Source organism: Musa acuminata, chromosome BXJ2-11 (genome assembly GCF_036884655.1).
Source record: "Musa acuminata AAA Group cultivar baxijiao chromosome BXJ2-11, Cavendish_Baxijiao_AAA, whole genome shotgun sequence".
Taxonomy (NCBI): Eukaryota; Viridiplantae; Streptophyta; class Magnoliopsida; order Zingiberales; family Musaceae; genus Musa; species Musa acuminata.
Window position 1 is genome coordinate 27406279 of NC_088348.1, and position 23948 is coordinate 27430226.

General features: G+C 38.6%; 2 protein-coding genes across 5 annotated transcripts; one reads left to right on the top strand and one right to left on the bottom strand.

Annotated features, from left to right (window-relative positions):
- The first annotated feature begins 1982 nt into the window (after positions 1-1982).
- Positions 1983-7180, top strand: LOC135626565 (probable E3 ubiquitin-protein ligase XBOS33). The gene is made up of 10 exons (XM_065131976.1): positions 1983-2306; positions 2414-2473; positions 2598-2669; positions 2805-2983; positions 3072-3232; positions 3320-3378; positions 3492-3538; positions 3651-3794; positions 4920-5008; positions 6421-7180. The coding sequence occupies exons 1-10, from the start codon at positions 2130-2132 to the stop codon at positions 6951-6953; spliced, it is 1521 nt and encodes a 506-aa protein (XP_064988048.1). The 5' UTR covers positions 1983-2129; the 3' UTR covers positions 6954-7180.
- An 8010-nt stretch (positions 7181-15190) lies between these two features.
- On the bottom strand, positions 15191-19400 carry LOC135626566 (serine/arginine-rich splicing factor RS31-like). 4 transcript variants are annotated; one of them, XM_065131977.1, is made up of 7 exons: positions 19262-19342; positions 19034-19170; positions 17542-17948; positions 17306-17418; positions 16908-17143; positions 15790-16044; positions 15191-15394 (listed from the first exon to the last, which is right to left on the bottom strand). In XM_065131977.1, exons 3-7 carry the CDS (start codon positions 17669-17671, stop codon positions 15370-15372), a joined length of 759 nt encoding a protein of 252 aa, XP_064988049.1. In that variant the 5' UTR covers positions 17672-17948; positions 19034-19170; positions 19262-19342; the 3' UTR covers positions 15191-15369. The 4 variants fall into 4 exon arrangements, with proteins under 4 accessions (XP_064988049.1, XP_064988051.1, XP_064988052.1 ...); XM_065131979.1 differs by lacking the exon at positions 17542-17948 and having other exon boundaries at positions 19262-19400; XM_065131980.1 differs by lacking the exon at positions 17542-17948 and having other exon boundaries at positions 19279-19352.
- Between the last annotated feature and the right edge of the window lie 4548 nt (positions 19401-23948).

The window sequence follows — 23948 nt, forward strand, 5'->3', positions numbered from 1 at the left end:
TGATCACCAAATCCCACTGTTGTGTTGCTCTCATGTATGTGATCCTATTGAGGTTCTCATCCTGATGATGTAGTAGTGAAGGGTCGATGCAACCACCAGCTAATATCAAGTAACCGTTGAAAATGTGTTCGATGTGTAATAGCAAATAATTCTAAATGTTGGTTTTACCAACAGTATCCAGCTTGTCTTTTCCAGAGTAATTAGCTGAAACAGTTTGAATTTTCAGCTTGCACTTATGAGAACAGGAGTTTAGTTTGTGTTCAAAGAGAAGACATATATTGTCTGCATTTTGTTTCTTGTATGAGGTGGTACATAATCAGCTCAGGCGTTGCCTAAAGAGCTTCAACTACATCCATGAGATCCTGTGACTTTTAAGCCCACAAATCTGACTCCCATCTTCTCCTTACTGCATCAAAAAGGTCAGCCCAATCAGGACCACTTAACCTAGATTTTTGGACTGCTTGGTGGCTCCAACTTATTCATCTGTTTGCCAGGATATAGGGTAAGTCCCATGTATGAATTCAATAATGTTATCATTGATTTCTTTTCAACAACATTTCGGTGTACCTCTACAAACAGAGCTAATTTGAAGGATAAATGAGATGTTCTTTTTTATCTTGGGATGGCAGCTATGCGAAGATTATTACGCAGGAGGTCAGCAATCAATGGCAGTGTAGAGTGTCGAACTTGACAATTCCAGATGACTTGTCACAGCTTCACAGTACCTTCATCACCTGGGAAAGGCGGCCTTGTCTTTTTGTTTCCATTGCCTGCTCCTCCACGCTTCCAACTCTTTTGTCAGTAAGACTACAGTGAGGACATTTGGCCTCTATGGCCCCCAATAGCTTCTGCTTCCTGCAAACTCCAAAGTTGTTATCAATCTTTAACCTATTAGTGTTAACAAGTATTTTTTGGGTAAGAAAGGATGTTCAAGTTCAGAGCCTGAGATCAATCATTCCAGTGCTTTTTGTCAGTGTCACCATTGCTGTTGTTCATCTTCTCTTTCAAGTTGCTTGAAAAGTTTGCACTCCCCTGACAAAAGAATTGGCCCACTGGCACATAATTCATTGGTATATTTCGAGGCAAGTCACCTTCAAGAATCTACAATTATTTTCCCATCTACTGCATTTATAAATCCATTAAATATTTGGGTTTTATTTTTTAGAAATGACACAGTGAATATATATATATATATATATATATATATATAATACATTAATTATTATGTTAAATAAACATAATTTTAGGTTTACGTGTCTGAATAAATATAAAAAAATAATTACAACTTGACAATCTCTGTTACACTTAATATGATTATATATAGTCGGATATATACATATATAACATTTATTTTACCCAGGAAAAAGGAAAATAGTTTTCTCTAAATCTAGTAAGCCTTTTCTTACATGAATAGACAACATACAAAGATAAAAGAGTGGGTGGGAGGATCGAAGCCACAAGATTAGGATAACACTGAAATAATTGAAATTGAAGTCACAATAAATAATTTGGTAAGGTATAGGTTGGATTCCATTTATGTTCTATGTTATTTCCCCTTCCTTTTTATCTCACATAAAAAACATAAATCTTTTCCTTCATTCAACTCTTTTTGATCTCCAAAATTCATAGCACCTTGTCACTACATGGGCCCCAAACACCTTTGGAGTGCTTGTCCTCACCTCAAATCACAAATGCCCTCCACACACTCAATTCCTATTTCTTCCTCCTAATCCATCTTAAGAAACTCCTCAGCAGTAATCACCATATTTAGTTTAAATTAATTAATTTAAAAAATTAAACACACATAAAAAATAACCTAAAAGTCATGTAATCATAATATCTTTAATGGATTTTCTTTTAAAGGTTTTCATTCTAATAGGATCAGTCTTCATGAGATTTTGAGTCGCAGGGGTAAACACATGATAATATGAAAGTGGAAGGGGGATATATATGAAATTATGAGAAACAAACATTAGCCAAAGGCACAAACCCCTATTTGTTTGGTCGGGGAGGACGATTGCGCCCAAAGGGGAGGGAAGAAAAGCGGGTTGTCCGCGGAGCCGATCGCGAGAGGGGGGCGCGCCGCCTGACCCCGGTGCCGGCGGCTGGGATACGGTGGAGCGGGGTCGATGGGGAACTCGCTGGGCTGCTCGGCGTCAGGGGAGCGGCTGGTGTCGGCCGCGAGGGACGGCGACCTGGTGGAGGCGCGGATGCTTCTGGAGTTCAATCCCAGCCTCGCCAAGTACTCCACGTTCCGCGGCCTCAACTCCCCCCTCCACTTCGCCGCTGCCAAGGGCCACAACGAGGTGAGGATTCCCTTTCTCCGCCTTTCTTCGATGCGAGATCCAAGATTTCGATGTTCTTGTTCTGTTATTTTTCTGTTGGCTTGCTTATGTCGGGGGCTTCCGATTAGATCGTCACGCTGCTGCTGGAGAACGGGGCCGACGTGAATCTGAGAAACTATTGCGGCCAAGTACGCGACCCTCTTCTTTTCGCCTTCTCTTTTGATCCCTTTTATTTTTTGTGCCCTTTTTGTTGGGGTAGATCTTCGAGGGATTCACCTTTTATATTTCTGCTGAACGAAATTGGATTTAAAGACAGCGTTGATGCAAGCGTGCCGCTACGGACACTGGGAGGTGGTGCAGACTTTGCTCATCTTCAGAAGCGTTGTATGTGTGTGCGCATGCGTTCAAATTATATTTTTCTTTGTGATTTCCATTTTCATACGGAAGCAAGTTGAATCTTTTCTGGCTGTGGAAGTCAGAATTTACAAGTTGAATGAATCGTTTTCCCGCATTCTGAAGGTGACAAGAGTGGACTATTTGAGCGGTAGGACGGCGCTGCACTTTGCAGCCGTGGGGGGACATGTGCGGTGCATTAGGCTGTTGGTTGCAGATTTCATTCCGAGTGCTCCCTATGAAGTGATTGGTGGTGCGGGCAGCGAAAGCAGCTCGGATTCTTCTTTGGACCGAAAACACGATCAGTTGTGTGTTGTCAATGGTTATGAAATAAATAAGCACTCCATGGCATTTATTTTTCATTATTTTTCTATTTTGAATTTATTGTTGCAGTGCGCTGACAAAGTTTATAAACAAGCCTGCTGATGGAGGTATCACGGCTCTGCACATGGCAGCCCTGAATGGCTATTTCGATTGTGTGCAACTCTTACTCGATTTAGGTGCCAATGTCTCAGCAGTTACATTTCAATATGGCACGTCTGCAAACTTGATAGGTATGTTTTGCTCTTGCAAGTGATAACCTGTTACTTGCTAAAGCTATACTCTGGTGTAGTTTCTTTTAACTTTCTTGGATGAAGCAGGAGCTGGAAGCACTCCTTTGCATTATGCAGCTTGTGGAGGGAATTTGAAATGTTGCCAGGCAATACTTACACTATCCTGTCCTTATTATACTCCCTGGATGTGTGCCTGTGGCTATTTTTCTTATGTTGTTAGAATTTACCAGTTATTAACGTGACTCCATTTCCTTGGCAGATGCTTCTTGCCAGAGGTGCCAGCAGGTTGACATTGAACTGCAACGGGTAACTTTTCTTTCCTTTCCCACTAAATTTAATCGCTCCTGTTGGTTCACTTGATCACAAATTTCTCCTTAATTAATTTTCATCAAAAAGGTCATTACCTCTTCTTTTTCAGATGGCTTCCATATGATGTCGCAAGGATATGGCGACGTCGTTGCTTGGAGTCATTACTGAATCCCAATTCTGAATTGTCTTTACCTGTGTTTCCACTCTCAAATTATCTTTCCTTGCCACTTATGAGCATACTGAACATAGCAAGGTACTGCAAGATTATCTGTTTCTGTTTACTTGATTATGTGTCATATAGAAAGTAGCATGTCTCTTAAGACTGTTGTAACTAACGACAAGTTTTTTATTATAACATTTTGGGTGTTCTGGGAGAAATATTATTTCATATACTGTCAGTGCCGAAAGTTCTCTTTCCAACCACATTTAATAATGCTACCATCTCTTTTTCATGTGGCATCAGTTCTTCCTTATCTTATATACATCATAACAGCAGGCGTAATTTATGCCAAGATAAATAGTTTTTTCTTTCTAGCTAAAGGAAGAGTGACATATGCTTAAAGGTCTTGAATTTTCTGTTTTCCTTTCAAAGGCATTCTTGAAGCACCAATTTGGCACTTCTAGTGGTAGAAGGATCACAAGTTAGCTATCACAATAAAGGAAAGGTTCTTATAAGATTCTTGATACTTTCAAAGATACGTGATAGCTTTTGTGGTTTTACTGGAGCCATTATTGTTTGAATAAAGCGATCAGATGATTGAAAATTTTTGTTTCATGTGCCTAGCAGATTGCATAGACTATATATGTTAGGTTCTGTAAGACAATAAGATTGCACATGGAACACTTCAAATTATTGTCCTTTTCAATGTAACCTAACTATGAGGAAATTTTACATGAAAAAACTTTCATGAGCAGTTGAAAAAAAAAAAGAAGATTAGCCGAGTGTTTTCATCTGATCAAGATTATATGTCAAGTATCCAATATGTGAAATATCTCTTAAAATCAGGAAGAAAAAAAAACCAAAAGAAAAGAGACATATAAATTCATCCCAAAGTGTAGTAGGGATCACTCTACCAAGTTGAAACTTTTATGCTCAATATATATCCACTTAAAATAATTACATGTTACAGCTGTTATTTTTATTAATACCAGAAATTTATATAGTGAAATATACTGTTTCATGTATTTGGTTGGATTGGCTTCTCAATCCCAATTGTAATTAGGAATACCTCCCGTTATATGTTTGATTCCCATGATTTAAGGGTTCTTGCTTTCTGCTGGATTATCTAAGAGCTAAAACCTGTGTTCTTATTTGTTGGTTGTAATTATCCCACCTATCTAGCGATGTAATTTAGTATAATTCACATGTTATTTGCAGGGAGTCTGGGTTACAGTCTTTAATTGCCGTTGATGATATTGATCTCTGTGCTGTATGCCTTGAAAGAGCCTGCAGTGTTGCTTCAGAAGGTGAGCCAGATCCACACTTATTCCCCATATAGCTTAAGCAGGGTCAAACAGAAATTAATTGTTGGTCAATGAACATGGATGGACATAGCCTAATGTAGGCATTACAAACATGACCGCTCTATAGAGGCACACTTTATTCTTACTTTATTTTAGAACCGAAGCCAATGATTGGTAGGTTTAAGATGATAAAAGAAGTTGACCATGACAATGACACTTCAAAATAGGCACTTGAGACTTTTCATGTTGAAGAATAAAATGCTTGAGTTCAAAGAATTTATGTCCTTTTTTTCCATTGTGGGCTATGTGATGGCTTGTAGCAACTGATCTTGATTTTTATTTCCGTCATTCTTTTGTTCTTTGGGGTGCATGGATCTTCAGAGATTTCCACTACCCCTATATATATACTTTTCTTGCACATGCTTTGCAAATGCTTAGTATGTAACAGATATTAGTAAATTGAGCAGATAATTAACTAACAGCATCTTAGTATTCTGAATTTTGTGTCAAGTCTGAAAGATTGATGATTTCAGAAAGAATGAAGAGATAACTAAGGAAACCATTGAGAGAGTTCAAATAAATAAATAAATTTGCAATTTGCATGATACAAATCATATGTACATTAACACAATGAGTATCCAGTTCTCTACTTTGTATCATTGAACCTCTATCATGGGGTTTAATAGCCACCCAATTACAAGGTGCAATAGCCACCCAATTTCTCAGAGATAACTGTAAGAGATAACTGTAAGTTCTATTACAAGGTGCAATAGCCACCCAATTTCTCAGAATTGATTTTAGATATACACAACAATAAGCTGTATTGTTTCATTTATTTGATGATGGCTACATGGATCTTTTTTCACCATTAATTTTTTTTAGATATAACTAATCCTGTATAGAGAAAATTAAAAAGGAAAATAAATATAAAGTAATTGCACACCTGTACTTGTAGATTCTGTTGCTGAAGAAACGTAGTTGACAGGAATATATTGGTATTCCCTGACTTGATCAACTAGAGCATGACAAATACACTGGCCAAATATATGTACTAAATTGTGAGTGACACCATAATGGTCTTGCACTTGAATGGGTAGCATAATTATTTTATGTGGTGTTGACACTAAATCAAGTAGGCCATATGTGTTTATTTAGGCTCACTCTTAACAAGCTTTTGAGCTATTGAGGTACCTGATCATGATAAGTGACATCCAGGAGACTTTATTTGTTCCTTTATGTGGATTAATTGTTTGGGCCTCGGTTGATATCGAAAATGTTATTTCTGAAATTGATAGGAAACTAGGTTCTCCCATTAGCACATATAAGAAGCCCTTGTGCTTTTATTGCTCTTGGTTAACCAGAAAGTAATTATATGTTATCTAATCATATTACTTTCCTTTTAACTTTGTTTTCAGGCTGTGGCCATGAGCTCTGCATACAGTGCGCACTCTATCTTTGCTCGACAAGCAACACTCCATCCGAAATTGTGGGCCCACCTGGTTCAATTCCATGCCCTTTCTGCCGGCATGGCATAGTCTCTTTCGTCAAACTGCCCAGTACCCCTGCGAAAGGCTTCAAACCCAACCTAGCACTCAGCCTCTGCAACCCCTGCATTCTACACCCTCGTGCTCTTGATGTTCCTGTGGCGTGCAGATCGGAGGTCCGCAGGAATCGGGTGGCTGCTGTATCGTCAGAGATCATCTGCCCTCTTACTTGCGCCCCATTTACCTCGGGTGTCATCCCCTCCTGCAACTGCGATGACGACCCGTGCCCATCGAATGGATCCCAGGGAGAAGTTCAAGCACAGTCGGCCCACTCTTCGCATATCACCTCAGATGAGCTGGAAAAAATGGAAGAGCAAAGGGCTGATGCGAGCTGCTCAGGTATGTTCTGGGGTCGAAGAAGCTGCCACCGAGAGCATCAGTGCAATTCGGAGATCAATGCCTGAGTTCTGCTTGCGAATGTTTCATCTATCAGGTGGTACTAGTGGGAGAGATGGCTAGCGGTGGGTGGGTTGGCTGGCTTCTCAACTGGATTTTGCTCATCCATATCAAACGACGGGGCTGAGTCTCTTGTAGTTAACGTGTACATTGTTGTATCGATTCCACGGTTGCAAGAGTTCCTTATACAGTTATGTAAAAGTTCCCTATCAATGTCATACATTTGTGTGTACTATGTGAATCATTTGTAATCAAGCATGTTTGGGATGCAAGGAGAGACGTGGTGTTGTTAGTGGTCTCATCATAGCATCGGGCCTACTCTTATTGGGCCGGCCCACTCAGGACCCATATGTTAATACCTGTCCCGCCTCGCGTTCACTGCATCCCAACCGTCGCTCGCGATCGAGAACCATGAGAGGCCTCATCGAAGCCTGAGCGGTCTTTTCCCTTCCTTCCTCATTGAAGCCGAAAGCTCTCGTTGCTTTCTTTCGCCTGGGGTTTCAAGGTTAGGATCTTGATTCGGAGATCGCGATGACCGGAAGCGAAGGGATCGCGCGATTAGGGTTTCGGGATGGGATGGAGAGCAGCCGGCGCATGAAGCGGGGGGCCGTAGATGATGGTGCGGGAGACGCAGCGACTGCGCCTACTCGAAGCCCCTGGCGTTCTTGGGCGTTGCTGTTGGGGTCTCGATCTTGAGGCGGGATGAGACCCTGAGGGAGATGTTCTTGACGAGGAAGAGGGTGGAAGTGGAAGGAGCTCAGGCTCGAATTGACCAAGGGAGGTGGGAGAAGCTGCGGAAAAGTACCAAGATGAAGATAGTACCAGGTAAGGATTCTGAATGTTAGCTTTCACTAATTCTCCTTCCGAATGCTAAAGCCTAACTGCGATCTTCTGTCACTAATCTTCCCTCAGAATGGTAACAAAATATTGCAAGTTCTTGCTATGAACACTCGTGTAGAATTATTATTACGGTTCGCTAGTTTTCTTTTGGCTTTTGAACGCATCATGTGCCTACTTAATTTACAGTCATCTGCCTTCCTTTGCAATGTTGACAAAACAGCACAACTGTACGCCTTCTTGTTATTCACATGCATATAGAATCACTGTTCACCGTCATTGTTGAACAAATATTGTGATTGTTGAAGAAATACCATGATTCTTGAAAAATTTTGTGATATTTTGAACAAATACTGTGATTCTTGAACAAATTACCATGTTTCTTGAACAGATATCCATGATTCTTGAACAAATTCTCATGTCAGCAATTATCTTGAGCTATGTGACCGATTGGCCTGTCTATTTGTACTTGGAGAAATAATCATTAGATATCAGTTGGTTTTCTTACCTTCTTTCATGATTTTAATGGGCTTTCTTTTAGTGTGTTAGATTTAGTTTAGCTGTACGCTGGAGAGATTGTTCAGGACATATGCATTATTTGATTTGACAACATCACATGGTCTTTTATCATAAAGAACATTTTGTTTATACCACTTGATAAAGGATATTTTGGCACCACCCAACTGGCAACCACCTCAGATCACACGTGGTGCCACTCCAGTCAAAGTAACGCACATATCTCAAAGCAGTGCGAAACGACACAGATTGATTCAGGAACAGTTGCGTCATGAAGCGACGCAGCTCAGCTCAGAAGCGATGCTGCCTCGCTTCGAAGCGACACGCAGCAAATCCACGCCGTTCGGAATCAAGCGATGCTTGCCAGCGATGATATAACCCCGCAAGGCATGGGGTCGAGAGGATGGCCTCGGAACAGACAAACCGCTCGTCGGAAATGTCGGCGGATGCCAGCAAGCATAGGGGGAGCTGACTCCCTACGAAAGGTATAAAAACCACTCCCAAGTAGATGCCAGGGGAGTGGATTCACTATCTACAAAAACTGACTTAAGCTTCAGAGGGCTCAAGCTAGAACTTCAATCTTCGGCGTTGACCTGTTGCACAGCGATTCAGGACCAGAAGCCACTCGCAGATTCGCCAAAAAACATTCTAGGAGACGACGACCATGATTCTTCATCCCTTCTCCGTGAAGCCTTTCTTTCGAGTAACCACACGAACGACCTTACACTATCGGGACCGAACCAAGCCATGCCCCTTCCCAAGCTACGGCATAAAGAATCATAACACCACTGTAAGGTTTTCTTTTGGTATCATTTTTACTCATGTTTAATTATTATCACTTTCGGCAGATCAATATCAATAAACACCAAAGCTTCAAGAGAAGGAAGCAGACTGTATGTATAAAGATAAGCTTTTCTGTGCAATATCAGTTGGGGTAGAACATTCATTCTCCAAGTCTTTGTCTAGAAAAGAATGTCTTTAGATGCCAGTGTCTTTTCCTTATCTTGATCCACCATAACCAATCTGATTTGATTCAGTGTCTGAGTAGATTAGAATTTGATCTCTTTAAAGATTAATTGAAAAAAGTTTCAAAAGATGGCTCTAGTGATGATCTAATCTAACAATCTTGTGTGAAGACAAATCTGCTGGTGGTTGTTTATTCTAGCAAATTATCTAGCAGGAAGACAACACCTTGCTGGTTGCTTCTGATGGTTTCATGTTTGTGGCAGAAAGAATAGAACATTGAAAGGAAGAGACCAGAAAGAAGGGAAGGAAAAGGGGCAGAAAAGTGTATAGAAAGAGAACCTACAATCCCCCTCCTCTTTCGAACATATAATTTTCTTTTATTAGTGATACCTCTTTAATGAAAACAAATGGCTATATAAATTTACAAATAACCAGCTGATTGCCTAAAATAGAGTTTAAGATCAATCAACATGAATAAACTTGAAAAGTGAGCTAGCCAAACTATTCTAAGCAAATTCATAACTGAAATCAAACTCAAGCGCAAGCACAAACTCAATTATCTATTACATTAAATTTGGATCTGAAATATTACAGAAATTAAAAAAAAATAATTTGTCCTATAAGAAATACAAGGTAGTCAAGATCTTCAGGATGCACCAAAATCTTTAAAAGCTTTGCTTGATCTCATCTTCTTCATTCACCTTCTTCTAGTCATATATACTCCTAGTAGTTAAATCTACCGTCTAGGTTCTTTTGCTTCTTTAAAGGTGCAGGCATAGCAAGACAGAACAATCAAGAAATTGAGGTAGTTTCCGCATTTGGCCGACATGAGAAGGATGTGAGATACTTAATGGCTCTATGTAGTCGCTAGCTCAGTTGTGTCAGAGATCAGTTGTTCAAGTAGCAATTTCCCTTGTGTATGACTTATATAAATACTCGGTCATATTCGAAATGGAAAGGGCAGAAATAGTGGTTTAGGCAATTTTATAACTTGATAGACTAACTTTTAATTGTCAAAAAAAAAATCATGTTCAAAAGTCAAATTCTGACTTTGGGATATAGTCAAATTTAAGATTGCTGAAAAGGCGTGTCTAGAGTCTAGCTCTGCATTTTGCAGTATGCTACGATTTAGCTTTAGTTCTTGTATGCATAAAACAATTTTTCTTTGGCTTTGGATACCACAGTTCTTGAAAGGACAAAGATCGTGTTTATGATATAAATGAATTAGTTGATTCTTATGTAGCTTCGTACATTTCTTTTCTGTCTTAATATTCATGTCCTACAGGGATAGAAGATAGTTTAAGTTTGTATATTGTTTTTTTCCATTTTTTATCATTGATACCTTGCTTGATTCTTGATTCTATCATATCTTGCCCTTTTTTGGCAGATATGTTTAAGTTTGTATCATATCTTGCACTTCTGGCAATGTTTTAAGTTTAAATGTTTCTTACGTTGCAGGGTGTACATAGTCTTTTTAGCATTTGATGTGTTCTTTGTTGTTCTCTGTTGTCTCTGGCTTGTGTGATTGGTATTGCTGTTTGTTGCTGTCTGCAATGCGTTTTTGCAATTCTATATGCTGTTGCAGAGCAGGTGTGTCACCTTGATTCCTTTTATATGTAATGTAATTTCATCTTCTTATGCATAGCTATTCCCTTTGCACTGATGAAGCTCTCATTTGAAGCCACTCATAAGTCATAAAAATTCCATATTCTTGCTAGAATGATCTGATCCTTTATCAAGAAAAAATTTGCAAATTAATCATCCCATATCAAAACATGCTGAAGCTCTTTTGGATAATTTGTTGTTGATTTTTGAATTGGCCATCGAGTATTAACACCTGGAGTGTGTAACTTTATATTATACCATTTTGCTCTTGAGGTTGATGTGAATGTTATGTTTTGCTTCTTAACTAAAATATCCAAACATTTTAGTTAATTGGTGTTATTGTACTACTTAATATCAGTTTGGCTGGAAGTTGGTTCAAATCGGGTTTTTATTTGCACAACAAGTGGCCTTAATTTTATAGTTATTTGAATGTGTGCAGATATTTAATTTTCTAAACCTTATCAAGACTTGGTTACGGCTTACATTAAGGGTTAGCATGCTGCATGCTGCCTGTTTTGGCATGAGAAATTATATGCAAAATGCCATGTGGTTTTGGTGCACTTATGGTATATTTATAATTTGTGGGAAGTGCATCCATGATTTTTATAATGGATTAAAGTAAAAATGGCACCTCAATCCATGATTTTTATAATGTGTGGGATGTGATTTATCCATTTCATTTGCAAAATAGGATGGAACATTTGGAGAATATATGCTCCAACTTTCAAAGTGTACATATTTCGTCGTCAAAATTGAATATTCTGAAGAAGTTGAGACATGAGGACCTTTTTTGTCAAATCATGATGGAAAGTGGCAGTGATCCACCTGAGGTGCATGATCTTTGGCTGGTTTGACTATGCTTAATATTTGCTTGTTTTTGCTTTTTTTTTTTTTTTTGCTTTGTGGGTTGACGACATGTTAGCTGTTACTCCGATCATTTACAGGGCACAGCTTTGAGTCCTAACTGCCTAAACATCTTCATTTTTTTCGTTTTTGTTTTGCCTACAAATTAGCTGTCAGACATGTGTCTGTATTATCAAAAAGACGTGTGTGTATGTGTGTGTGTTGCTGCACTTTCCACTTGAGGTGAGGTGCTGAAGTAGCAGCGCTCACCTTTTCTCGTTCTTTTGCTGAACTACTTTACCAAATTCCAATTGCCTAATCTTTTTTTCTGGCATGCTTCCAAATAGTTCTGTAACCAAATGAATGGTTCAAACATGTCATCAATTGTTCCATGGTTCAAATAAGCATCATTTTCATTTTCAGGAGGCTTAGCTGTCAACATTCATACTATTTCTTGTTGTTCCTTATGGGTTTCTTATCATCCTCAAATATCTTCATTTGTTCAGCTGCATTCAATTCAAAATACTAAATACGGTCCTGCTCAATTAAATTATGTTGAATTTAGTTACTCTTTTTTTTATTCATGAATTAAAAAATTTATTCCAAAGCTATGTTGCCATTGTCGTCTTGGTTACTTTTTACTTATCTGATTTCTGTGAATTAGAGCATGCAATAATTCCCGATAAATAAGACTGGTTAATCATAGTTTCCTGATCCCACCACGGTTTTGTAGTATAATGAGAAACTTAGTGTTTTTATAGTGAATGTAATATCGTCCTCTGTAGTTCTGTTATAAATGTTTCCTTTCATCCTGGTTCCTATCAACAGCTAGTGTCGCCATTTGAGGAGGTTTTACCATACCTCATCTGAGGAGGTTCAAGCGAGTGCGAGAAAGCCTCCTTATTGTGGACCAGCATTTCCTTCTAGAAAGCCAATGCAACTGTTTTCTCCCTGCTGGAATGAATGCTGCATTCACAATGACCATTTTAATTGGGGCTGCATGCTGCATACCACAGATAGATGATCAATGGCTACACAGAGCATTGACAACTTTATTAGTTTATATATATGTTTATATAAACTAGACAGAGAATTAGTGTGTATATATATATATACATATATATATATATACATATATATATATATACATATATATATGTATTGCAGAAATATTTTTTGTATTGTAGAAATATATCTTTAGAAGAAGGATTTCAAAAAGCACAACAATTTCATGAGTAAGAAGAATCATACGTGTATCTCGACACCGAAAGTCATTTATACAAGCGTCTTGCAGCATGGGATTCTTTCATAATTACACTAAAGTATATGATGATTAAATAACTATGTTAAGCCATGTGTAAAGGTTACCGGGACAGACAAACCTTCCAAAAACTAGTATCATCACAAGTTTGAAGATTGTGAGTAACTACTGCCCTATATATATCCATTGTTCTACCCAAGAAATATGGTGGGTCGACCACAAGCATCCAAGTCACAATTTAAATTCAAGTCTACCTATATAGCCTGTCATACTCGCAGCATGTATGTGTTGGTGAATATTGAAAAAAATAGTGAAAGACAAACTATCTCTTGCTAGTACCACCCACCATTACAGTGGTGTTAATCATGGCTCCTCATGGCCAGGCTCAACCCATTTAATTAACATTATTCCTTTAATAAAATAAGCAGGCTGTTCTTTGTTAACCACCAATGTGAACTGCCAAGAAAGAAATGATATCGCCTCATACTGGACTACTCTTCACCCTTTCCACCATTTGTTCAACTGAATCAAGCTACTTGAATCGTCTGACAAGCCGCAGGAACACATGGAAATAATGAATCAAAGTAGTCTTAAACTTTAAAATAATAAAAAAACAATAATACATGTATCTTGACACTGGAATCAGAACAGAGCATTTGTGCCCCAACCTAATGTTTGCTAAATTCATTCCTAGATAGTTTGTATGTATGTATGTATGATAAAATAATTGAACAGAGCACTTTAATTGTTTAACAAAATACAGAAACATTTCTTTAAAAGATGGGTATAATAAATGAAGATATTCTAAATTTCAAAAAACACAACGATTTCATGAGTAAGAACAATCATACATGTATCTTGACACGAACTAATTTACACAAGCATCTTGCAGCATTGGATTCTTTCATAATTACACTAAAAAACGTTATGCGGTGGTTAATTACACTAAAAAAGCTTCCTGGGGCAGCCAAACCTAGCAAGATTACCCTATACCTATCTTTTGATTTAATGGCAGAGGAATGAACAATCGAATCAATTTCTCATTTATTCTCCCCTTTTCAAGCAGTGTTTTTGTACCAATTTCTTGTTCCGATTCGTTCGTTTATTACCTCGAAACGAAAACAGAACTCCATCCGTAGCAAAAAACAGCGAGAAATGAAAAGACAAGAAGAAATGGAATCGGATCGATCAGAAAGAACGCAAACTGCCATGATCACGAGCGACGAAGCACATCCGAATGCCAGGAAACCCAAGAAGAACGAATCAACGCAAGAAGCGCACACCATCCGCAAAGGCAAGAAGAAAAGGAATCGGATCGATCAGGAAGAACTCAAACTGCCATGATCATGATTACAAGGGACGAAGCACAACCATTCGCCAAGAAACCCAAAATGAACGAATCATCGCAATAAGCAGAACCCCAGAAGAAAGGGAATCTGATCAATCGGGAAGAACGCAAACTCACCATCACGACGGACGAAGCACAACCGAATGCCAGGAAACCCAAGAAGAATGAATCAACGCAAGGAGCAGAACTCAAGAAGCGCACACCGTCCGAAAAGCCAAGAAAAAAAGGGGAATCGGATCGATCAGGAAGAACGCTTTACCATTTACCACTTGCAAGGTCGTCGCCCACAGCTCGAGGTGGCGATCGGGACCACGGGCCTCACGTGTGCGTCTTGTTCCCAGCCTGCTGACTCCGAAAGAAGACGGATCCATCGCCGTCTCCGCGAGGGCGAGCGGTCGCCGGGCACTCCAGCGGATCCGTTGCCGACGCCACGCCGGGGGATGCACCACCGATGGCTAGAGATGATGGTCGGTAGCCAGAGAAAGGCCGAAGGGAAGAAATCTGGGAAGATTCAAAGAACCGATCTCGGCACCGCCATACTACACGTCAAACAACGAAAAGGGCACGGGTGACTTAAGGCAAAGACCTGATTTCCCGCCGTCGATCAAAAATGTTTTTGGGTTAAAATTTTCCTTATAAATAAAGATTGGATTTAACCCTCGGCTATGGTCTCACCAAGGCACAATTCCACAGCATGTTAATAAACGACGCAGCAATGAATCAATCTTTGTATATCCCTCTGACCACCCTCTAACAAAAACAGCACAGCGCACACAACTAATAAATGTAGCCATCGACGGCAACATCGAAAGAACCATACGAGTTACTAGCTGAAATATACTGTAACTAATTTAAGTTCACGTAACATGTAATAGGCATAGCCACTTTTATGTAAATCTACATATCATAAAATAGCCTGTGTTACATATCATAAAACAGTTCTTCCGAAAGAAGTAATATTCTAGAGCAAAAGATCTAAGAACAGGAAATCACCATCTAAATATGAACATGTAATGGTATTTGCCATACAAGAAGCAAAGCCTTGGGTTCAGGACCTTCGAGCAGGAGATCGACTGTCGACAAGAAAGACAACACAGGTTCAGTAACAAAGCAAATGTATAAAAAAATCTGGACGATGAACGAGCTGAACATACTGGAAAACAAAATAACTTCGTCAAACGGCATTTTGTCAGTGAAACATAATTATCAACTTAAAATAAACCAGTCCCTTGACCTAAGACCACATACTGGTAACAGGTATTCAAATGCTGCACCAGAATTCGTGCATTTGATTGTCTTTCACCTCAATCCAATAAAGAAACAAACCCTATTCATGCACACCATAGCTGGCTAACTGAAATGAGGTGCGTCTAACTAAGCCTACACCCCCTAGTCCCATCATTTAACAGGCCAAATGCATATATAAAAGATTTTTTCTGTAATAGTCAAACATGCATGTTTTCCTCACCTTCGATGACGACCATAATCAGGCCTTCGGCTCCTATCATAAGTGAAACCACTGTCTTTAGTGTAAACGGGACTCCTTGCACGGCCATAATCAGGACTAGGGCTGCCTCTGTTGTAGCCTGGGCTGCCAGAATGCCCACAAGGGCTATCATCCCGTCTCCCATGACCACCTCTTCTAGGGCTGCCATGCATCTCATCACGATCGTCATCATCCCGAAAGGCATACTCAACTGACACCACCCTATCTAATATCTTGCTGCAAAATCAAATAGCCAAAATAAGAAAAAGTTCCTTGAAACAGTTAAATCACATGATTTATAGCGTATGCATACTCACAGTACCATCATATGATCCCTACGCACACTCAGTTAAATCAAACAGCCAAAATAAGAGAAAGAAAATTCAAATAGCCTATGCATACCAACAGTATGATCACATGATCTCTACACAATTAAAACATGAATTCAGCAACGAATAGCGATTGCATTAATAAAGCAAAACACCAGGCAAATATAGAGAATAATCACATTTTTTAACCATCAAAATGAACCTTGAAACACTATCATTAATATTATTCAACAATTTGATCTTCTCCATGCAGGTATGCACATTTGCAATAGAAGAGCTCCACAAATTGAGGAAAAAAAAAAGAAAATGATTAAGAAAGAGGATCACTTTGACAATTGGAGGAAACTAAAAATAAACTCTATAAAAAAAAGAAATCAAAATCAGGAATAAAAAAAAATAAGTTCAAAAATCAGGAAAAATCAAGGAGAAAGGATTACATTAAGAAATAAAGGATCTAATATGATATACTTCATGCAGTTCCATGTCATGTTCAAAATAAGTAAAAAGGACACATTTTGAGCACTGATGAGTTCATAGGCCATAATGTTATCATGGTATGTTCCAAGTTCTTAGAAGAATAGAATTATATGCAGGTCTCAGCACAAGCAAGAGAGCAGCTTAGATACCTTATATTAAGATAGATTAAGCCTTATATTAAGATAAATATATGCTACTAAAACCAAAATCATGACCATCAAATCCTCATTCCGCTAGTGTAAGAAATTAAAATTGAAAAAGGTTATAAGAAGATAGCTTGACAGCAAGAACAACCTCATATTGGTGCTTTCAAGAGCTGTTGTGGCTTCCTCCTGGGTCTCAAACTGGACAAATGCAAAGTTCCTTCTGATCCGGACATTTGTAATATTTCCATATGGTTCAAAATGACTTTCAATGTCCCGCACTCTTGTGCGAATGGGATCAAAATTGATAACGAACAAAGTTTTGGTGGGCCTCGTGTTTCCCGTTGACCTAGAACCATCGTGATATCTCGGTCCTCGATCTCCTTGCTGAAATAATACACATAAGACAAACAATTAAATCAAGATATAGATAAGCAGACAAAGAAAAAAGCAGCAATGAATCAAACAGTGAATGAAACAATCAACTTTATAAAAAATAAACCATCTACACATGCATTTTCCAATAAAGGCTATCAAACAAAACAATACCCTTGACCACTCCACTGAAAGCCTGCGTCTGCTATAACCAAAAGGTATACCATCAAGACCCCGTATGGCATCTCCAGCATCACGCTCATCCTCAAAATAAACAAAAGCATATCCTGCAACATGAACTAAAATAAGAACACGAGAAGCATAAACAGAGCTCCGGATTATTTCCATTTTGCTCTTGCCATGAAGTAATTAGGTTCTTTGTTCATAATAAAAACAGAAATATACTACACCTGCAATTATCTGTAGGCCTGATGAACAAATAGAATGTGAAAAGGGAGCTCTTCTATAATGGCAACTAAAACATGATGTCGTATACGTTAAATCCAATGTTAGAAGACATTGCTGAACATGTTTCACCATAAACAGAGCAAGCGTTCAGTTCATGGAAGGCAAGGCATGGTATACAGTCGGTAGGCATGGCATGATGACACAAGTCCTCAATATTCATAATTGGGCAATAGCGACTTAGGTGGTGCATGTCAGAGAAACTGATATTTTGTGAAGAAAATGAAGAATTCCATAGTGAATGTAAGAAGCTCATGAATCTCTGGATTCTGGCAGGAAGGTTTCGTTCATCATGGAAGGGTTTCAATGAGGTAGGAGAGCCCACGAAGAGCTCAGCTTCCCTTAGTAGTTCCTGCGTCAAAGCAAACTTTTAAATACGGACTTTCTTGTACAAAAATTGCAGGCCTGGTCTTGTCAGGACCAACCACAAAACTGTGCTACACCACAAAAAAAATGCTAATCTCTTCAGAATTTGATGTTAAAATAGGATTATTGGTGAACTAATACTTCATATTTTTTAAATGCATACGTAAGAAAGAAAAGGAGCATTTCCAGCTATTTGCTTGATACAAGAAATGACAATCTAATTAGAGATTGCAGAAACAATAATTGTTTCCCATATTCAAAAGGGACTCTGTGTCACAATATTTATGTAAAAGTTATGCAATTACTTAAAAAAAGTAATTAATTGCCAAGTCAAACAAGAATTCAAGTGACATCAATTCTGCAGGATACCAAAAAACACACAAGTTCCATGACTAAACAGTATTAACATGTGATTTTCTTACTTGTTTAAGAACACTGCAAAGAACAGAACTTTAAACTTTCATAATGGCACATCATAAAATCTAACTTAATGAATACCAGAAAAAGGTCACATGAAATCAAAGCCATAAACTTAAATCTCAACTTTCAAAGCGGGAAAGGCTCAGATGCATCTAAATCATGTATGTCATAAGCAATAAATTAAACAATAAGATTTGGGTCTTCATCAGCACATATCCAAACTTGCGTGTATATGATAGCAAAATGATAACTATTTCCCAGGAAAAAAGACTTCCCAACTTTCACAAGGACATTACATGGACAACTTGAAATTCCGTTCTCTAGAATACGCACCACGATCCCAACTATTCGCTTTCAACCTGTTCTTCTACTGATTTTGCAATAACCTTCCATGCTATTAGGTTACAACAACTCGCTATTAACTGGAAACATATAACCCCCAAGAAAGGAGAGCAAGAAGAATTATTACATCATGCAAAAAAGAAACAAAAACATCTAGGCAAAGTACGATGTTGCTCATAAATGAACCGCAAATAACACACCCACGTTGTGCAACCACATATCAACCCAAAGCCCTAACTTAATCATCTAGTAAGCTGCTGTGATAAAAAGCCCTCTTAAAAGTAAACGAAAAGTATGTGCAAGCTTTACCTGACTTCATGTCTATGCGATCCACCCTTCCATACTTGGAGAACAGCCGATCCAGTTCCGACTGGCGAGCATCGTGGTCGAGATTCCCACAGAACACGGGCCTCATCGTTCCCAGATCGAGCCAAAAAAAAGCAAATCTGGAGACGAACAAGCCTCTCCGAGCGTCAATTCAACATGTAGCGACCAAAGAACACATGCAACCATAAAGAACACAATGGTCGGTGAGACCTGCAGAGAGCCCCAACCTCGGGAAGCAGGACAGCAGAAGGAACACGAAGAAATCGCCTCGATTACAAACCCTGATTCGAAGATGCCTTTCCTTACCGCTTTCTGCTAATAATTCGTCCCTTAAATATGGAAAATATGGCTTCAGCGATACTTTCTCCACATCGGTATGCAAACCCGAAACATGACCCCGTTGGGTAGTTTTGTGGGTCCTACTCAACCTATTGCATCTATCATGAGATCATTGTGGGTGGATAGTCGACGAGTGGGAGATATTTCTCGCGCTTTGAGGACAGATCTCCACGGTCGGGCGGCCATCAAGGATGATGAACGGCTGAAGAAGTCACGGTTGCGATCGGGCCAAACTAGACCCGGAGGTGTTCGATCAGATTTAGTTCAGAACCACATTGAGTCCGAGTCCGAGTCCGAGTCCGGTTTGATTAGCGTCGGTGTCAATTTGAGATCCACTACTAATTGGCTACTATATAGACAGGGCAAGGAAAAAAGAACATTTTTAGTTTAGGGAGTCCATTTCATACTTTTTTTAATAAATTATGATTCAAACCCGTCGTTGATGTTTGATTATAGTAATTTTAAATTACATCAATATGACTAAATTGATCTAAATTTTTTTTTATATCATCAAATCTAAAAAAAATAAAGAAATTCAAATAATCATAAAAAATAATGCTTTGATTATGTCAAATGCTTTATATATTCCTTAACTAAACACGTTAGGTATAAAGAGGATGATTTGATTGCATCTGATATTTTAGAGGTTTTTTATTTCTTGTGAAAATATGACATGTAAAGAGTATTATCACAGGCGAAGGAATTTTTTTTTTGTTATAGAAGGATATATTATATATAAAGAGGATAATCTAATTTAGTATGGTACTTTAAATACTTATCATCGGAGGTAGATGCACCTTATGCAAAAAAACAAAGATAACGTGATCATCTCATACGCTTTAAGAATTGTTTAGCTGCTGATGGATATATCACATTCAGAAGGAATATTTTAATTATATTAAGTATTTTGATTTTTTTTTTTTGGTGATGAGCGGATATATCATATTGCACTAAAAAGAATTTTGGAAGGTCAAGTCATGCTTTTAAGTGTAAGTGTATCTTTTACAAATTTACTAATTCAATTTTATTATAAGTGGATAAGTGGTACTTAGGTAAAAGATTTGAAACATTAAGGAGGCACATATAATAATACTTCTTTCAAAAAATAACTTACAAACTAGTCATGCACAATATCATAACCTAAGGTTGATTAGGCTAAGGTCACTCATGAAGGTTCATTGATTTTGCACATCTAGTCTCATTAAGCTAGGCCTAATTATGATCAAGTTAGACAAAGTCAATCAAAATATATTCTAATCAAGTTGGGTATAGTCTAACTCAAGTAAGTTCATGCGAAGATTGGGCTTGGGTTGGGTAGAGTGATTCTACTTGATCATAGTTTGTTAAAGCTTAGTGATTGATATGGACACTAATATTACTAATGTCGATCTCAAATCAAGATAAAAAAGGTAAAGGATAATGTCATTGATAATCAAGGTAAAATTATATTAGATCTCATGAATATGGATCTTAATTGATTTCAATATTTAATGACATAAACATATTTCTAAGGGCAACGGTACTATAGTGGTGACGGTACTATAGCGACGACAAGTTGAAGGATCAAACTCCTGTAGCGGCTGCTTCTACCTAGGGCGACGATACTATAACGATGACCAGAGGAGGGATCAGACTCCTGTAGCGACTCCTTCTCCCAAGGGCGACGATACTGTAGTGACAACTAGAGAAGGGATCAGACTCCTGTAGCGGCTCCTTCTCCTTAGGGCGAGTGACTACGGCTGCATCTCCCTAGGGCGAGGGAGGAGGCAACGCTACTTCTTCCTAAGTTGATGGCGGCTATTTCTCCTTGGCTGGTGGCGGTTGCTTCTCCCTAGATCTGGAAGGAGATCGTTGATGTGCAATTCTGAGCGACCAGAGGAGGGATCAAAATCCTATAGCGACTACATACCCCTAGGGCGAGTGACAGTCATCTCCTGCAGCAGCTGCTTCTCCCTAGGTGCGGCGGCAAGGTGAGGGAAGAGGCGACGACTATAGCCAAGTCCACCGTCTCCCTTCCAGCGATAGATCGGTTGCTTCAACGCTGTAGGGACACGACAACGATGGTCCCTGGGGCTGGCGATGGTGGCGGGAGGGTAGATTCGATGGCAAGGCTCTATGCCCTTACCTCTTAAGTTGCTCCTCTGCTATCTTCTTTCTGGCGAGATGCTTCTTCAATGAAGCAGCATCGAAGCAAGTCGTGTTCTAGATCGCGGCCTCCTGCTCTCATTTCCAGTGACCCTCAGCCTTGGATAAGCCTCTTCAAGACTCCGGTTGGAAGTCCATATCTCAGCTTAGATTTCTTTGCTATGGAAGTTCAGGCTGATAAGAAGATTATTGTGTACGAGATTGCTGATTCCGTAGAGCTGATTAAGACATGGTCTATGGTGATTGTTGGCTATGTGGCAAGTCTCAAAACATCCTATTTCCCACTATCCTTATTTATCAAAACTAGATGGGGAACATCGCCATTTGATCTTCATATGCTGGAGAACGGTTTCTTTGTTTGCAAACTATACTCTGAAGAAGATTTATAGCAGGTCCTTGAAGGGTTTTGGACTATTCGCGACCATCCAATGATTCTACAACGTTGGTCTTCTGATGTTCATTTGTAGTTAGACAGCCTACAATCTATTCCCTTATGGGTATCCTTTCAAGGTCTTTCTCTACATCTTTAGAGTTGACGTTTTATTACAAAGTTATGTAGCACTCTAAAACAACCACTCTACAACGACAAAGCAACAGCTGCGCAGATGAGATTAACATTTGCACGAGCATGTGTACTAGTTTCTTCCAACGAAGATCTTCCTAATGAGGTCTTTTATCGTGATCTTGATGGGAACACTTGTAAGGTACATGTCTCATATTCTTAGAGGCCACAACGATGTCAGAGTTGCTTATCTTTTAGCTATGCAAATGAAGCTTATCAGCAAACTTCGAAACCGATCACTAAGGTCCACTGGCCACGTCATATGCCTCAGCAACAAAGCCTTAAAGTTGCGGATGAAGTGGATAAATATAGGAATAAAGCCTTCAAAGGTAAGGATATTGTGCGGGAGGAAAATGTAAAATCTAAAGATAAGAAAAAGGATGATATTGTCCATCCAAAGTCGTAGGATGAATACCTTATTTCATTTTCCATTTGTTCTATTGAAGATAACCTGCTGGAATGTTCGTGGACTTAATAAGCCTGAAAAATATCGAGAGCTCAATAGAATAATCAAGTCTGCCGCATATGATATTATTATTCTTGTGAAAACTAAAATTAAACAATCGCACATTCATGCTCAAAAGAATTTAATATGGCTGGACGTAGAACTGTTTACCAATGACTCTCATGAAACTTTTGGTAAAATATAGGTCTTATGACATCCTAACTCTATTAATGCTTGGTTTATTTCTGCTACTAATCAATTCATTCATCTTAAGGTGGAGGACCAAAAGAATGGTTGTCAATTCAATTTCACTAGTATATATGCTTCAAACAATATGCAAGAAAGAAATATTCTATGGACTGATCTGACTAACATTGCAAATGACTATCTTAATGTACATTAGATTGTTCTTGGTGACTTTAATTTTGTTCGGTACACAAATAAAAAAGTGGGGGGTAGACAGCTTTCAGAAAGCCAACTTCAAAGTTTTAATAATTACATAGTTACTACCGCATTGATTGATATGAAATATGTGGGTAAGTGACTTTCGTGGAGTAATCAAGGTGTTGCTAACAGAAAAATAATAGCTCGACTTAACAGGTATCTGATTAATCAAGAATGGTTAACAGTTTACCCTGATTCACTTCTTGAGTATGATGCTCCATTATTTTTTTATCATTCTTTAATGTATATATACGCAGACAAAGCAACACCCAAAGGTAAGAAACCTTTTAGATTCTTTAACATGTGGAGTACTCATCCTCACTTCCTTGATGTTATCAGATCAGCTTGGAATCTTAATGTGCATAGTTCCCCCCCTTACATCTTATGTCAAAAGCTCAAAACCTATAAAGCAACACTTAAGGAGTAGAATGCAAACGTCTTTAGCAATATTACCACATGGGTTCAATTTTGCATAAAGGAAATAATAGCAATGCAACATGAGCTGCAACTTCAGCCCCATGATGAGAATCTTATCTATAAAAAGACAGAAGCTAGAAATAACTTCATGCAAGCCTTAAAGCAAGAGAAAAGTTTTGTAAAGCAGAAGTCTCGATAGCATTGGCTTACTCTAGGGGATTCCAATACTAAGTTTTTATATACTTCCATTGCTACTCAAAGGGTTATTAACCACATCAGAAAATGAGACAAATATGATAATCTTATTGAGAATTTAGATGAGGTTAAAGCACACATTGAGCAATTTTTTTATTCCTTACTCAATCAAGCAGTGCAACCTAATAACATTCATGTGGAGCTAACTAGAAAGTTTGATTCGGGTGTCATTTCAATCCTCAATGCCCCAATTACAGATGACGAAATTATAAGAGTTGTCTTTAAGTCATCGAAGCACAAAAGCCCTGGTCCGAACGGATTTCCAACTGAATTTTACCAAATTACATGGT

Excerpts from the sequence above, each read along its gene's own strand:
- LOC135626565 (XM_065131976.1), top strand. The coding sequence starts at position 2,130 with ATGGGGAACTCGCTGGGCTGCTCGGCGTCAGGGGAGCGGCTGGTGTCG. Across the intron at positions 3,795-4,919 it reads AGCATACTGAACATAGCAAG|GGAGTCTGGGTTACAGTCTT; the intron begins GTACTGCAAGAT and ends TGTTATTTGCAG. Across the intron at positions 5,009-6,420 it reads CTGCAGTGTTGCTTCAGAAG|GCTGTGGCCATGAGCTCTGC; the intron begins GTGAGCCAGATC and ends CTTTGTTTTCAG.
- LOC135626566 (XM_065131977.1), bottom strand. The coding sequence starts at position 17,671 with ATGGTGAAACATGTTCAGCAATGTCTTCTAACATTGGATTTAACGTAT. Across the intron at positions 17,144-17,305 it reads TTTCAGTGGAGTGGTCAAGG|CAAGGAGATCGAGGACCGAG; the intron begins GTATTGTTTTGT and ends GTATTATTTCAG. Across the intron at positions 16,045-16,907 it reads CTTGAAAGCACCAATATGAG|CAAGATATTAGATAGGGTGG; the intron begins GTTGTTCTTGCT and ends TTGATTTTGCAG.